The sequence below is a fragment of the Danio rerio genome, chromosome 18, assembly GCF_049306965.1.
Source record: "Danio rerio strain Tuebingen ecotype United States chromosome 18, GRCz12tu, whole genome shotgun sequence".
In the NCBI taxonomy this organism is placed as follows: Eukaryota; Metazoa; Chordata; class Actinopteri; order Cypriniformes; family Danionidae; genus Danio; species Danio rerio.
Genome location: NC_133193.1, coordinates 44448928 through 44465460, shown reverse-complemented (window position 1 = coordinate 44465460; position 16533 = coordinate 44448928). Strand labels below are relative to the sequence as shown.

Sequence of the window (16533 nt, the reverse complement as noted above, 5' to 3'; positions counted from 1 at the left end):
TTCTTTGTCATTCCAGATGACAAGTTATTTGAGTCACTGCAGAGATGTATGGATGCAGTCCTCCAAAATGAGTCACACACAATCTTATTTATTTTTCCACTGCACCATAACTTTATATTCTGTACTGTACATTATTTCTGTTAAAATGACAAGACTTTTGTCTTAGCAAAGTCTGACCCTTTTTGTCATAATAATATAAATAAAAATCAAGACATGATACGATTTTATTAAGGTAAATTCAGCACAGTCTAGAGGCCTTTACCTTTTATATAAGCCACTTCTGATACCAAATTATCATCTCGAAGTCGAGTTATTATTTGTTGTTCCTAAAAGTTGGATGGGCGACAAGACTTTTGTCAGGTAGTGTACATAAAAGTTTCATAAAAAAAGCAAAACACCAATTTACAGTAGGAATAAGTCACTTTTTATTGAGTAAAAATCAGACATGAAGACGTGCAGACTAAAAACCAGTGTAACAAAGTCACCATGATCCAAAAAAGAAAAAAAAGAAAAAAAAAGTCTGCATCCCCTGTAAAAAAAATGTGATCTATTTCCAGACAAACCAATTTTCCTCACCAGTAGAGCCTCTCTATTATTCATTCATGAACCTGTGCAAAGTCTCCATCGTTCCTGAAAATCTCCTATTGTTTTAATGTAACTAGTGATTTCCCACCGTCTGAAAAAGGTTGCTTTTATAAATCAAAGCATTTCTCATATTTCCTCAACATTGAACCCATCTTTACACTGTAAATATGTAGCTTCGCATTCTTTCCACGTTTAAAACTAAAACTCCAAAATAACACAAGAGAAAATCAAATTAATTAAAACAGATGACTAGGTCAACGTCGACCACTTAAACTGAACACAAGCGCACTCGCAGACGTGATGTGACAGGAAAACACTCAGCGTCTGTGGCGGCTGTGGCTCGAATGGCTGCTGCTGTGGTGTTTGCTTTTATGAGAGCGTTCATATGACCGTGAGCGTTCCCGCCGGTCGCGGTGATGTCCGCCGCCGCTGCTGCGCTCGTGTTTGTGCTTCTTCGCCAGATCTGAGGAGCTTCTGTCCCGCTCGCGCTCTCGGTCCCGCTCTCTGTCCCGCTCGCGAGGTTTGCTGGTGGATCGAGAGCGGCTGCGAGAGCGTTTCCTCTTGTGGCTGTGTCTGCTGTGCTGGTGCAGGTCGTCCGAGCGCTGCTTTGACTTTAAGTGTGGCAGTAGCGGAGATGGAGGGCCATGGTTGGTGTGCCGGCGTGGAGACAGGCTGCGGCTGTGAGAGCGGCTCCGCGAGCGAGAGCTGTAAGTGCCTGAGTGACTGCGTCTGTTGTTGTAACTACAGAAAAAACACAATCGATTTAAGTACGAAGACCAGTAATGCGGATGATACACAGAGCAATGTTTTGAGCACCGTTGTTGGGCAACTTTGGGAAATGATGCCATAAATTGGTAACCAGGTGTGACACTAATTAGAGCAACGGGTTACATCAACAACAGTGTTTCTCAACTGGTCGGTCGCGACCCAAAAGTGTTCAAAAGTGTTTTCAGTGGGTCGCGGAGTGTGTGGTCAAAAAAAACAACAAAAGTTTAATTTTTTACTTATTTTGCTTATATCGGACTTTTATTTTAAAATGCACGTGCGACAATAGTACCATTTGACATGTGAAATTTCTTTGAATTAAAGCAACAAATATGTCGAATTGCAAGTACGACCCTGAATATGTAAAGTGTGGATTTACATATATTGAAGACAAAAAACAACATTTAGAAAGCAAACATCCCAGTTGCAAGGACAAACCTGTGGACTATTTTCAAAGACGACTCCAATAGCTGAAAACATCACAAAACTCCCGAACATCTTCATGTTCATAACAAGTACAGGCACTCCGCACATCTTACTGTGCTCACCGTCAAGCAAAGGCCAAGAAAGCCCACACAATAGCAGAAGAGCAAATAACTAGTGATTATTATAAAAAGGGTTAAGATTATTTTAATATTTTACTTTAATTTGATGGTTTGTTCTGGTCAACAGGATCAGTGTTAACGTTTTATTAACAGTTCAGTTTAGTTAATAGTAACAGAACCTTTCCTTACCCTAACCACTGTTTACAATATTTGATGTTGTTTTTTTTGTAATATTAATATAATTCAATAAATTTTGTTAAATGCCAGAGATAAAGTATTGCTTATTTGTAAGTCTTGGTGATTTTCTTATGATCTGTCTGTTACTACTTGTGTATGTTAACAAATAAATACAAATTGATTATAATTACAAAAATTATATTATAGTTGCTAAAAATTTGGGTCGCGGCTTGATGACCATGTAAAAATGTGGGTCCCATCACCAAACCAGTTGAGAACCACTGATCTACAATATTGTAGTCAATTCTTTATAGGAAAGTTGCCAAGCCTTATCGCTCTGCAAAATTGCCCGACAGCAATGCACAAAAAGATCCAGAGTGTATCATCAGCATCAGAGTGCTTGCAGGAGAGGACTCACTGCAAATGCTACTTACTGTCTTCTGGGAGAACGTGATCTGGTCCTGGATCTCGTTCGAGAGCGAGAACGACTAGCACTTCTACTGTTGCGACCCAATTTACTGTCCTTCCTGAGACTGAGGAAAACAAAAGGAGAATGTTCAATCAATGTCCTTAATGCAAAGTTCACAATGCATGATTTTCAGTATTGTCAGGCTGTCGTTGTTTTAACACTGCGTGACTGTCTAAGTAGCACTAGGTGCTGCTGTGTTTACATTGTGTGATGGATTGGTGAGAGGAGGTTACATGATGCATGACTTTACAATAGAATGAATCACAGACAACTCTGGCCTGCAAACGAAGTTTCACCACAAAATGCATGTGAGATGTGATAGAAAATAATGAGAAAGCATTATTTCCTCGAGTTCTTGAGCAAGACTGAAAAGGCTACATCCCAAACTAACATCAAAAAGTCATGGGTTCCCCTTTCCAAAAAAGAGAAATAAGCAGTACTTTTTGGAACCAAAGCCATGTTTCCTGACGTTCTGGATTTTGAACTGGTGGATATTTATCAGTGGTGGAAAGAGTACTGAAAAATCATACAAGTAAAAGTACCATTACTTGCCTAAAAATGTAGTGCAAGTAAATTAAAAGTATCTGTTGTAAATATTACTCAAAGTATGAGTAAAAAGTAGCCCTTTCAAGAGTACTACAGAGTATTACACTGTTAAAAGCTGATGCATTTACTTGTAATTTGTGCATGCGTGTGTAAACGTAACATTCTGTAGTGCATTCTGTCATAAGACGTTAACATTCAGTTAGATTTAGGTTGTAAAAATCAGGTGAACAAAATTCAATGTCTAGCCAGCGTCAAAGTACATTATTTTGATGTCCAATAACGACGTCAAATTACGTTGATATTTAGTTGACTTTAGGCTGTTGGAAAGTGACCAAAATCCAACGTTAAGCCAACATCTTAAAACAACGTCATATTGATGTCAAAAGCTGATATTTGTTTGTCAGGTATTGCAACCAGAATCCAACATCTGATAGACGTCATAGTGGTCCACGCAACGTCAAGCTCTAACACCATTAGATGTTGATATTTGGTTGGTTTCAGGTTGAATGTTGGACATTGACCTGATATTGAGTTCTGACATAAACATGATTTTTATTTCCAAACAAAATACATCTTCCCCACGACACTGGGGTAAAACGTCATTCTAACATTATGTTGACGTCTTGTGCCTGCTGGGTGTTTAAGGCCATTTTGGTCATACAGTAAACATCAGTCATCTTCTCATCAGTGACATGCATCTAAACAGTCTCTGGGTCAATGCGTGTATAAAATTTTGGACATCAGTCGGCGCCAGTGGTGTAGTGGTTAGTGTGTCGACACATGCACTCCGGTGCTCGCGGCGACCCGGGTTCGATTCCGCCTTGCGGTCCTATGCCGATCCTTCCCCTCTCTCTGCTCCCCATGCTCTCCTGTCTATTCTCTACTGTCCTTTCAAAAATAAAGGTGAAAAACCCCTAAAAAATAATTATATAAAAAAAATAAATAAATTTTGGACATCTTCTTGGACACTTTTAATGTTTCCAATCAGTTTGCTGTGATTATAAAACGACCATGTCTTGAGGTAGTTCATTATGATGTGATTTACCTTCTATATGTGATTTGATTGGACAGGAATCAGGGCTTATTTTTCTAATATCCATAGACAGGACAAAAATATAGTATTGACTGCAGGTTAAAGTAGTGGAGTAAAAGTACCAATACAGCACTAACGATGTACTCAAGGGAAAGTAAAAGTACACCTTTATAAAACTACCTAGTAAATTACAATTCCTAAGTAAAACTACTCAGTTACATCATTTGAGTATTTGTAATTAGTTACTTAACACCACTGATATTTATAATCAAATATTTCATATATTTCAAATATGTCGGTGATTCTATCTTTGATAATTCACACTGCGTGACAATCGTGTGAAAGCACAGATTGACTCTAATTTCAGGGATTTTTCTGCAATTTCACAGAATCTGTTGACAAATTGGGGTTAAAAAAAAATCTAACTTTAGGTAAAGTCATGAAGTGGCAGCACAGTACAAGTTTCCTAAAATATATTTAATATATTGAGTCACATTTGTCAGACACTCACCCATTGTGTGGGCTCTTAGACCCCTGAGGACGATCTTCTGGTTCTTTTTTCATTGCCTTGAGTGTTTGAAGGTTGGGAGACTTCTCGTCGGTTTTCATTATATTAGGTGAAGCTGGCAGGAAGAATTGAATTGTGTTAGCTTTTCCCTTGATTTACAGGTTTAAGGTTTTAAGGGAATAGTCTGGGCAGAAAAAAACTGACTTATTCATTCACCTTGGTACTGTTCTAATGCATATGTTCTTAGTTTTAAAAGCCACAAAACAAAGAGAAAACTTGCATTTTCCCTTACATTTGCAATTTTTCCTAAATACGACAATTTTAGTTTCCACCAAACCCTAACATATATCCTCTCAACACTTGAAATGTATGCAACACATCACATGTGACAATTCTTTAATATATTGGCCTTTAAATAAAATCCTATTCATAAAAAAACGATGATCGTCAACTTTAAAAAGCGGTTTAGCAGAATACTCCCATTGTTTAGTTCACAAAATAAATTGTGATCAGGCCTTGTCAAAAAGCAATTATAAAATGGTATCAAAATGGTAAAAAAAAAAAAAAATTCTTCTAAAGACATGCAATAGCTTTATGTTGAGACGAATATTAGACATGATAGGTGCACTATGCTAAAGTACAGCACTTAAAATTATTTTTGTTTCTAAAAACGCACATGTTTCTTTTATTCTCCTACACAAACATGTCTTATTAAACTTTACAGTTCTGTACAAATCTGAGGTAAGAAATTAATGTTTCTTTGTTAACTGTTCAATTGTACTGAATAAATGGCATGTTTTAAAAACCTTAAATACTTTAAACATACGGATTTGTTCCATTAATTTCAAGTTCATGCTGCTATAGACAAGTAAAAGTGACTTTAAATCTAACACATATGATTACTACATTTCAAACTTAGCCTAGGCTATTTCTGTATATGAATCTTTGTGTGGGTGACAAGTGTTTGTTTGCTTCAGTGCTGTGCATTGATTGAAACACTGCATTTTTGAGAGTTAATTGTTTATATTGTGGCTTTTCTCAAGTAAAAAAGTGGGTTTACTGCTGCCGTATCAGCAGCACAGCACATACATAATTATCAATTTTTTGAGTGAATGTAAAGACATTAAAATATATTTTTACTCCCACTAGCCCTTTGGCAGGTGAAGATAAAAGTTAGGTCTGGTCTTACCGGTATTTGCGGGCCCTGCCATATAAACAAGTACAATTTGGGTTTTACTTTCATTGTTTGGAAAAACACAAGAACCTAGTCTAATCTATAAATATATATATATATATATAAATAAAGAAATAATAAGTCGTCCTTATAACAACACAATATAAAGACGAAGTGGTAACTTACATGGTTTGGATGCAGGAGAGAATCCACCAAATGAACAGATAGCAGGGGTGCCATCTGGATTCAGTCCTTTGGCCTTCAGTTTGGCGTCCTGTATCGCCATCTTTCGCTTGTCCACTTCCTTTTCCAGCAAATCGTAATTTGGCTGCAAAACAAACAAACAAATTAAAAATGATAAAACACTAAATAAAACCAGAATTAGGACCTGCTAACTCTAGGACTTTTCATAACATAAACTGAAATGTTTGTCTTGAACTGAGGACAAAAGTTATTCAAAGGATGGCCAATTAAAAGTGGATAACAGTAAGATTGTACAAGTCACAGGATCACCAAACATGCATCCTAATAGCAGGTTTATAGTGGGCCTAAAGCAAAAATGAGGTGAAACAAATCTAACCTTTCTTCTTGTGTACAACTTCAATGTGGTTGTACATATGTCTTTGATCTCTTCCTCCGTGGCACCAAACAGCAGGTACCAAATCGGCCGAGAGGGTAACGATATCTGAGAAACAGACCGATATTAACACAAGATCTTAACAAAGAATGAAGACAGAAAGAGGCGATGAAAGATTCTGTACCTGAAGCACTCGTGCAGCGAGGTAAATGCAGGCACAGGCGATGGTCTCAGCTTGAAATCTCACAAACACATTAGTGCGAAGGCTGTCGTTCATGTAGTTCCTGCAACACACAAGGTGAACCACAACATTGCCATTTCCTATAACTTCACCTGCATGTACGAGGTTTGAAACACAATGCAAAAATAACTAAATATAGAAATGGAGGCTTTGGTTTAACTTTGTCCTTTTCCTGCCTCGGGTTCCTGTTGTTGTACAAGTATTACGGTAGGCATGCGGTGGGAACAGGCACGCGCATGTGTTCAGCGCACTCATGTACACACTAGAAAGCTCATGGGAGGACATTGGTCTACTAATTACACAAAGCATGCAATGCTACTCAATCCTATTTAAAAAGATAGATCACCCAAAAATTTATTTACTCACCCTTCACTTGGTTCAAAACCTATTAGAGTTTCTTTTTTCTGTTAACCACAAAATAAGATATTTGGAACGTTGCTGGTTGCTGGGACCCATAGACTTCCACAGAATTTTTCTGATAAGATGATAAGTGCCAGCAAACATAATTATTCGAAACATCTTTTTTGTTCAACAGAAAAAAGAAACTCAAAACCACGAGGCAGATATACTTTTGGGTAAACTATCCCTTATAAAATAAGCTGATGAAAGTGTAAAATGGAGAGAAAGAGCAACTTTAATGTGGCAAGTGTTGTAGCCAATGGCTGCATGCAACTTGGAACACTATACAGCATGCATAACCAGTAATCAAAGCGGGACTGGGAGCAGCTGCCCTGGGTATGGACAAACAAACGTCACCTATAGCACAAGACTAGAGGAGACTATCAGACAAACAAAATCGTAACTTCAGCTTTGAATGATTGCCAGATATGGAAAGCAAAGCTCTTTGAAAAAGCAAACGCTATGTGTCAAAAACAGCTACATTATGATGCAACAGAAACACTAGATTTCTTAAACATTTGATTTAGATTGAAAAGCTGAGCTTCAAACAAATGGTTTAAGTTGCAGTTCCTGTAGGACACAACGCCTCACACCAAATTATTGCGATAACAGCGGTGTATAAATATATATATAAAATATAATTAAAATGGAAACTGTCATTTACTCACCCTTTCTAAACCCATGACACTTTACTCAGTGGAACACAATTAGGACAAATCAGATGGTTAAGACCGCCCACTCAACGAAGAAAGCATATGATGACCAAGGCTGACTTCATAAACTTAAAGAATGTAATTACATAACTATCTGGAATACTTGATTCTGATTAACCAATTGTGACAATCCAAGGTATGATATTCATAGATAACAACCGCTTAAACTCATTTGGGTACTTCAAACGATCTTTCCTCTGTAAATACATTTACATCCAAATATTTAAGCTTGTAAGTCACAATGTTTTTGTTTCTGTCAGCATTGCATTTAATTAAATTAGTAAGTCATTACAGCTCAGAACAATGCTTGGTGTAAAAAAAAAAGGTTTTATGGCAAGTAGCTGTGTAATAAGCAGGATGAAGTACATCCAGGCAGTTGTATTAGCAGAATAAAGCCCTTCAGTCTTCTACAACAGTGCTTTACTATGCATAAGCCGATAAGCCTTTTGGGCTTTATTCAGTAGCTATGTTTCTATCCAAAGATGCAAATTAAATTTATGTGCAAAACTGGAATATCGCATAAAGGACGTGCGAATAAGGCAACATTTCCATCCAATGGGTCAAAGAAAACAAAATTGTCAATTTCTGATTAACTGGCGCCAAATAAAAAAAAAAAAAAACGTACTTTTCTGCAGTAGGAGATACAGCGTGAATCTTTTCTTTATTTAATAAATTACTTGCACTTCGGAAAACAATGCCGAGATGCAATAAGTGTGTGGCGATGTTTAAAGGCATGAGACATGGAGCACAGACTAATACTGAAATGGTTAAGGTGTTTTAGAATGACCAACACAACATTTCAGATGTTTTACAATGTGGTCAGCCTGCAGTTTGTCTATTCACACACATTTTATCACCCCGTGATCTCTTGTAACAAAATCACATGATTTTTTTTAAATGTGCATACTGGAAATTGTTTGGTAAAAGAATTAATCATAGTTTATGCACTTTTTTTCTTATTGAATAAAAAGTTTATCCTACTCAGTTATGTGCATACATTTTTTAAGCGCATTATCAAAATGTATGTGCATCTTGCTGTTTCCATCAGGCATTTTCTATGAGCATATCCAAAATGGGAATAAAAACAGGTAGATGGAAAATAGGGCTGGGCCTATAAACAATATTATATCGAATTGAGAAAAATAAATTTATGTCAAAAACAATGATAAGCTCTGGACTTATTTGCTCTATACTGATCTAAGAGCCACTCACACAGCAGAAATGTGCAACAATAGGAATTTAAAAGTGTGTTAATATTTACTTCCTTTTTTCACCAAAGTATCTTTTTTCCAACTTTTCTATGCCACCTCTCGACTGACCTGTTTTCCCCTGAAATGTGTGATGTTTGTGTATGGTAAAAGAGGTCCAGTTTCGCTGCATTCAATATGGATAATAATTATTGCGATTGTATTTTTGATATATTGCCAAGCCCTAATGGAAACATAGCTAGTAAAAAATATTCCTTTACGTTAAAGCATGAAAACGCACATTGTGTGCTATGTTACAAGTCAAATAAAAGCTTTGCCTACAGGAAATTTAAAATTTCACCAAAAAAATAAACAAATCTTCCTCAGCAGAACCTTATCCAGATAAGTCTTTTCAATATTTATGGAAAATGGTGAATACAAGTACAGATGTTGATCTTTGATCAACTAAACTACCTCCGGCCTTTTTAAGAAATATTTTACAGAGCGAGTCAACAAAAGTGACATACCAATATCGAATTGTCAGAAACACATGAGATCTAAGAGTATGAGTTTTATCAAATATGTTGGTATATCTTGACATCATATGCTTTTAAAGTATGGAAAATAGCAACATTCACAATTCTAAAAAAAAAAAAAAAATCATATATGCTTGAAAAAAACACCATATGAAAATGACAATTTCCATTTTTAGGTGACTTAGTAACTTAAATTACATTAAGTAACAAAACAAAAACTACTTGTACCACCTACATCTATCAGTTGATACTCATTTCTTTAAAAAAAAAAAAAAACTACCTTTTAAAAATCAAAGTAGAGATAAAACTTGAGAGACTTGAGCAAAAACAAAATACAAATCCTTTTGGACAACAGCAAGAAAACAAGATGCTGCTGGCAGCTGGAAAAGGCCCCCTTCAGTGATTCTCGGGCAGAGAGCTCTCACTGGATTGGCTGTCTCGAGAAGGGCAGCCAATGAGGGGGAGATTCCTGAGGTCATGTGGTTGGAGGAGTAGAGTTCAGAGGACCTTTATGACACTTACCATCATGGACTACCCTTTAATCAAAGAGTAGAAAAAAGGACAGAGTTAAACTAAGCTCTCCATTTCCCTTTAATTACAGCCATGAACAAGAGATTTCAATCAAAAGACACACACATGAGCCACGAATACACCAATCCATCAGATGAGAGGACAGAAAAGTTACGTAACAGAGGCAGAGGGTTCATTACTGGGCTGATTATGTTCCAATGTCGAGACACTAATGCAAGATTGCTTATTTACTCACCAGGCTGTCTGGACCAATGTTTGGTTCTTCTCACATTCAAGGACTTGCAGGTACATGACGATAATCTAGAAAGGCAATGATTGAATGAACTGTAGGTTAAACGACCCATGTCTAGTCCATACAAATTGTAACAAGAAAAACAAAAAGGTTGTGCTGCTATCAAGTGAGATGGTAGACGTACCTTGTGTGGGTGTTTGACGTGAACACAGAAGCCCAGCTCCTTCAGTATACGCCGCTCCGCTTTTATCACCTGGTTTTTGGTGTTTATGTAGTTCTGATCAAGTATCAATGGACTTGGACTCCTGATTCATGAAGGAACGAAAGTAAAATGGTTTTCCCACGACCCAAATACTATTAAAGAATATGAAAAAAGTGCCTTTTTTTGTTTGCTTCATTTTCAATTCAAATCATTCCATTTCCCTTTCAACCAACTACAGGCAACAGGTCCAGTGTTTTGACTCCTGTAATTTCAGTGTAAGACTTTTCGCACTGCCACAAGTGACTGTTGGAGGAAAAACAAAGCGCTCCACCTCTCACCACATCATAGCTTCAACAGAAATTAGATACACGTCTTTTAAAAACAACTGAAAGCATAAATCCAACTGTTATACTATGTCAACACTGGGAAACAAAATCACAACACAAATAGTCTTAGAATAGCCATTAAAGCATTTATAAAGCATAAATAAAACTGCTTCTAAAACAAGATAATAACATGCTAACAGTGCTGAGTCACAATCTGAGAATAGCACAATGGGGTTTTAGAGGTGTAATCATAACATTAGTCACCTTCACCACATGCTCAAAAATCAGTAAATCAGCAATTCTAGTGTAAAAAGCATTTAAATGGCCTGTACTCTTGCTATAATGCTAATACGGTAGGTGTTCAGAAGCGAAACTATCTATAATACCATCAAATGTAGTTTTCTACAGCTGAATAATAATAATAATAATAATAATAATAATAATGAGAAGACGACGACTATGAATCTTACAACTACTAGGACTACTATGACGACGGCTAAAAATACTACTACTACGACTACTACTACTAATAATAATTATAATAATAATAATATACTCCAGTTATAGACCAATAAAAAATAAATAAAGCGAGAAAAATTTATATATAAAATTAATGTAGTCTCTCTTTTACTTTACTAAAAATTTGTTTTCGCTTTTTATTAAACGGGTTTACACATATTTAAATACACTTTGTATTAAAAAATTTTTATGAACTAATCAGTCCTTATCAGAATGCTTTCATTTTTTACGGCAACATCCAGAAATGCAGATAGTTTGTCTAAATTTGCTTTAATTCTTATATTTTTACGTAAAACTTGAAAAGAAATCTTATTTCATAACTATCATAAACAAATCTACACAAAACAATCAAAGATTTCTAACGACGAATGCAAACATGCCCTGACAAAACCCCTCAAATAACTGTACATCAACATTTCGCGACTTAACATAAATACACGACATAATTCCGCATTTCGAACAAACTTTAAAACAATAAATATCTAACAATACCCAACTTTGTAATTCAATAAAAATGACAGTTTCTGTCACATGAACACACAAGAAAGATCCATCTAGGATGTGCAGCGTGAGACATTTCTGTGGAAGCTATGACATGTGTGGTGGTGGTGAGGTGTCTTTTTTTTTGCAAAATGAAAAGAAGATTGAGATCATCACCTGTGCTGGCAGAGACAATAAGCTTAAACTGAGATACAGGAGTCACCCAGACGCTTCAGACCAGCGGCCAACCTGTCGATCCCCGATATCCCAGTGACCGCTTTCAGACCACTGGCTTCTCCCGGGGGAGGGGGGGAAGCGACACCTCGCTCACTGTTGCCATGCCGACTGCTTCATCTCTACGTACCATTCCACATCACCCAGGCATTGGTAAATGTAGCTGGTCGCTGTTAGTTGGTTGCAAGGGAAAAAAGAATTCAAGTTAATACCATGTCCTTCGTTTTAGGTGAACATTTTTTGTTTTGTTCCTTTTTAATATCTCTTTAAATAGCTTTATAACTCAATAAGGAATTTAGACAAGCCAGTAATTCCCACAATATAGTCCAATTGGCATTATATATCTTTGATTAAACGTCAGATCCATCAGAATGTATTTTTCTTGCTCAGGTAATCAGAATATCCTGCTGTTACTACCAATTATGACTGATGAAGGAACTGAAAAGCTTTAAAATGGTTTAGAATAAAGCAAACAAAATTAAGACATCATATCAAGGACAAACAGAAGTGCACAGACTACTCACAGGTAACATATTTTAAGTATTCCTGAATCGTTTACAATTTAAGGTGATGACATTAAATGTTATACAAAGGAAAATAAACTGGTTAAGGTGGGAGGTTTTGCTTGCACAGGTAACGAACAGAAGGAAACAGGGTGTGACAGGAAGCCTGAGAGACTGGGATTTGCTTACCTTTTGCCTCGGAGCTGCCTTAAATGATGAAACACATTGATGACATCCCTAATTCGTCGAGGGGCTTCTTCTATCTTCGAAGCCAAGTTGACACATGCCATGGCAACAATCTGGAGAGAGAACAGATGACAAAAAGAGATGTCAAAACACTGCTACACAAGAAACCAAGCATACATAAATTCAAGGGGGTTCCATTTTATTGAAGCCATTAACAGATAAATAGAAATTTACATATGTAAAAGGACCCCAATTCTAAAATGTAATGTATGTGGAAGCACCAAATTTTTGACCACAAAATTATCAGCCAAAAGGGCTTTTTCAGTTTCCCGAAAAGAAAAAAATGAAATGAACGTGCTTTTAAGTTCCAAAAATGCGAAGCACACCTTTTTGTGGACAAAAAGAAAAAAGAAAAGAAAGACAGCTCCAGATAACTCAAAACAGTAACCACTAGTCTCTATCTTCAAAAGTCTCCGTATCGTCTTGACAACACAAACACTGCTGTCACCTCAACGGAAACCCCGCCTCTGCTTTTATTTCATTGGAAAATGAAAACGACGCGACTGACGTAACACGCTTATTCCACTCAGAGGTGACATTTTTTTCAAGTGCAAGCGCGCAATGGCAAAAGTGCAGGGTGCAGCAGGCCATTGAAACCTATGAGTAGCGTGCAAATCACTCGCAGCCTTCAATAAATCATTCAATAAAGGTGCCTCACAACGTAAAAAGCACATTCTGTGGATTGGCCCCTAAGAGTGTAATGAAACAAAGACTAGGCTGCACCGGATTTTACTTCAGCTGTCATCTCTATTAGAGGTGAAGTGGCTTTCACAGTGGACGCAGAAAGCACTACGCAATAAAACCCATTATTTTAATTATCTGCATAGTTGCCACGGTGACTAAAGCATAAGAGCAGTAGAGAGCATCTACAACTAGCTTGTGTACATACTAGTCTGTTAAAAAAATAGCTCAGTATTTTGCTCTGTGTATATTCTGCTCATGTACACGCATACATATATGCTAAAATTGTACAGTTAATAAATTATACTGTTAAAAAAATATCAAATTGCATTTATGTTATTGAGTTACATTTAAATTAAATAATATTATAAAGTATTTGGGGCAAATTACATTAAAATAAGCCATTTATTATTCCTTTTTTGGAAGAACTGTTAATAGAATAAAGCAAATATAATAATTTTATACAATCCCATACTGGATGAAGTTTTTGAGTGGCCTCTTAAATTTAAGCTGTACATCCACATACATACACTTTATCTATTCTTACACGAGCATTTTACATCCACTTTTACACACACCCAGCACTATGTTTTAGCTGTAATCTGACTAAACGTCAGCTCAAACAACATGGCTGCCACCCGCAATGCCTGTAAACAAGTGTTTATTCTCTTACCTCAAAACTGTGTTTCACGAAAGACTTCGAGTAGAAGAAGCGATGAAAAAGGACCTGTCCAGTAGCCATGGCAACCTGAAATACATAATTAGGATTTTTCTTTAAAAGGATTCCATATAAAACCCGTTTTGTCTAAAAAGCAGCGCCCGCCATTTTGTTTTTGTCCAGCATACACGGACATCATTCGTTAAATATAGAAAATCACAATCGTTCTCCTCTAAATTATACACCATGTTAAAACAAAATTAACTTATTATTTTATTAACACTTTCTCTAGTCCGTGTGATGTTTGTATTTATTGGGTTGTCTGATAAAAGTCGCAGACGCTAATGATTAGCTCAAAATGTCCCAGTTAACGTTATTTGACAGCTCTTCCTTTATATTACCATTGTCATAGTCTAATAAATGAGTCGATTACCTGCGGAAGGCGCAGCAGGATTCCGGCGGACTGGATGAGCTCGCAGCCCAGGATCCGCAGGTCGGTCTCGGTGTACAGGTCGAGGCCATCCTGCATAGACGGGGTCGGGGAAAGCTTTTCCTCTGGAATCAGTGAATTGTCTATGGTAAGGAAGACTTCAGAATATACTTTATCCCCTATTAGTATGCCCTCGCTGTTATTAGCGGGCGTGTTTGCGGCGGGACCGGCAATGTTAACAATCGACGGCTCCATGATCGCTGTCGTCGGTACCTGCCGAAGACGTTACAATCTAGAAATATATTTGTAACCTAGAGCGGATAACAACAATCCAGTCGACCGCTTAAATGACAGCTCGCTGATTGGTGCAGAGTTGTGTCATGTGACCAAAAAAAATATATCGGACATACTGTTACATTATTCAACGCTGTAAGCTTTCAATAATGTTCTATTTTTGCACCAATACAGAAGTTATCTTCTGAAAAGAATTAATTCTACACTTTGTGTATTATTGGTTATGCTTTAGATTGAATGCATTGCCAAACAGGGTTTGTGTCAGTCGAAATATATATTTTTACAGCGCCTCCTGCAGATGGAACTTAAAACAGGCAGTTCCCTTCATTTCCAGGTATTTGTATTTCGGTAAGGGTTGAACGTTGGTCTGACGAAATCTGTTATTACAGATCTGTACACATCCGCCGTCTCATGTAGAGCCGAATAAAATGAATTTATGTGCGTAAAATAAAGAGTAAATATATAAACATAAAACTTAATTACACTGTAGCTTATAAAAGAAACTATTATTACGAATGTTTGCCAAAGAAACTTCTGCTTCATTTTTTTTAGCAGTGTGAATTAGTCTGGTGTGAAAACATTTCCGTTGGCAATTTAAATTCTTATAACGTTACATCTGCTATGTCTATTTCTAAAACTGTCTATTGCTAGGATTTCCTGTTCTCCAATGTCTTAAAATATTACAATTACAATAAATAAATAAATATGTGAAGAATGTTTGTCTTTCCTGTTGGTTGTGGTGTTTTTTTTTCTTTCTTTTTTATGTTATTATTTGTACATCAATTTATTACATTAAAATAATCAGCAATGGTTTTCATAATTTGTGTTGACATTTCGAGTCAAAACTGTTTTACTTAGTGGGGACAAATACGTTATTATGGCTATTCCTTTTGAGAACCTATATAATTGTAATACTGTGTATTATGTAATATGGGTATTGGATATTTTTAGGTGTATTGTACAGTTCCTGCTAGTGACTGAACACTGACGGGAAGCGCAGTGACGTTGATAACAGGAACCAAAATCAGTGGTACATATCCATCCGCGGGTGCGTACTACACCCGTGATGCTGATGCATCACGTCACCAGAGAGAAACCTTATTTTGAAAATATTCACTGGTAAAATGCCTGAAAAAGTATGATGCTGCATAATTTATTACATCTGCTGATGTTTTGCGCATGTAAAAATGTAATGTAATAACTCTTAGTTGAATTTAATAATACTTTGGAATGTTAAATTGTCAAAAAAAAACAATTTTTTTCAGCCTTATATTAAGGGTTATTTTCAAACCCAGTCAAATTTGCCTTCCAAATGTTGACATTGAAAAGTTTATATAATTATCTTGATTTGTTTTTATTAGAATGGTTACATTTAAAGTCTGAGTCCAGTTTTAATCACTATTGTAAAATAACTAATCATATCTGAAGATAAAACAAAAAAGTTTCTGAAGAGAAACTCTTATTTTGAGCATGAAAAGCATCTGTGGTACTAGATAATAAACAATTGCTTGTAAGCTATAAGGCTGATGAAGAGGCTTCATCAGAGATGCCCAAACTAGGGTCTGCGGGCCAAAGTTGGCCCATAGTAACCTTTGATTTGGCCCGCCATCCCATCTGAGAAGAGTGGAAGAATGATGGGGATTTCAAATCTAATGTAACCTTTTGTTTTATTGTTAAAAGCTAACTGAAATTAAATATTTCAATTAAATATTTTAAATTAATCAGACTTAGTTTATATGTAC

The 16533-nt window shown here is 36.4% G+C and overlaps 1 protein-coding gene across 4 annotated transcripts; it reads right to left on the bottom strand.

The window, feature by feature from the left end:
* Positions 1-401: 401 nt before the first annotated feature.
* ccnl1a (cyclin L1a) lies at positions 402-14793 on the bottom strand. Of its 4 annotated transcripts, none has more exons than XM_073929108.1 (12): positions 14501-14791; positions 14083-14157; positions 12672-12781; positions 10403-10523; positions 10222-10286; positions 9978-9991; positions 6564-6663; positions 6383-6487; positions 5989-6130; positions 4632-4743; positions 2507-2605; positions 402-1326 (listed from the first exon to the last, which is right to left on the bottom strand). In XM_073929108.1, exons 7-12 carry the CDS (start codon positions 6654-6656, stop codon positions 903-905), a joined length of 975 nt encoding a protein of 324 aa, XP_073785209.1. In that variant the 5' UTR covers positions 6657-6663; positions 9978-9991; positions 10222-10286; positions 10403-10523; positions 12672-12781; positions 14083-14157; positions 14501-14791; the 3' UTR covers positions 402-902.
* Between the last annotated feature and the right edge of the window lie 1740 nt (positions 14794-16533).

Bases quoted from the DNA above. Each gene is read 5' to 3' on its own strand.
- ccnl1a (XM_073929108.1), bottom strand. From the start codon at position 6,656: ATGAACGACAGCCTTCGCACTAATGTGTTTGTGAGATTTCAAGCTGAG. The intron at 4,744-5,988 runs GTAAGTTACCAC...TCTTCCTGCCAG, and splicing joins CTCTCCTGCATCCAAACCAT to CTTCACCTAATATAATGAAA. The intron at 1,327-2,506 runs GTAAGTAGCATT...TTTTTTCTGTAG, and splicing joins TCACGTTCTCCCAGAAGACA to TTACAACAACAGACGCAGTC.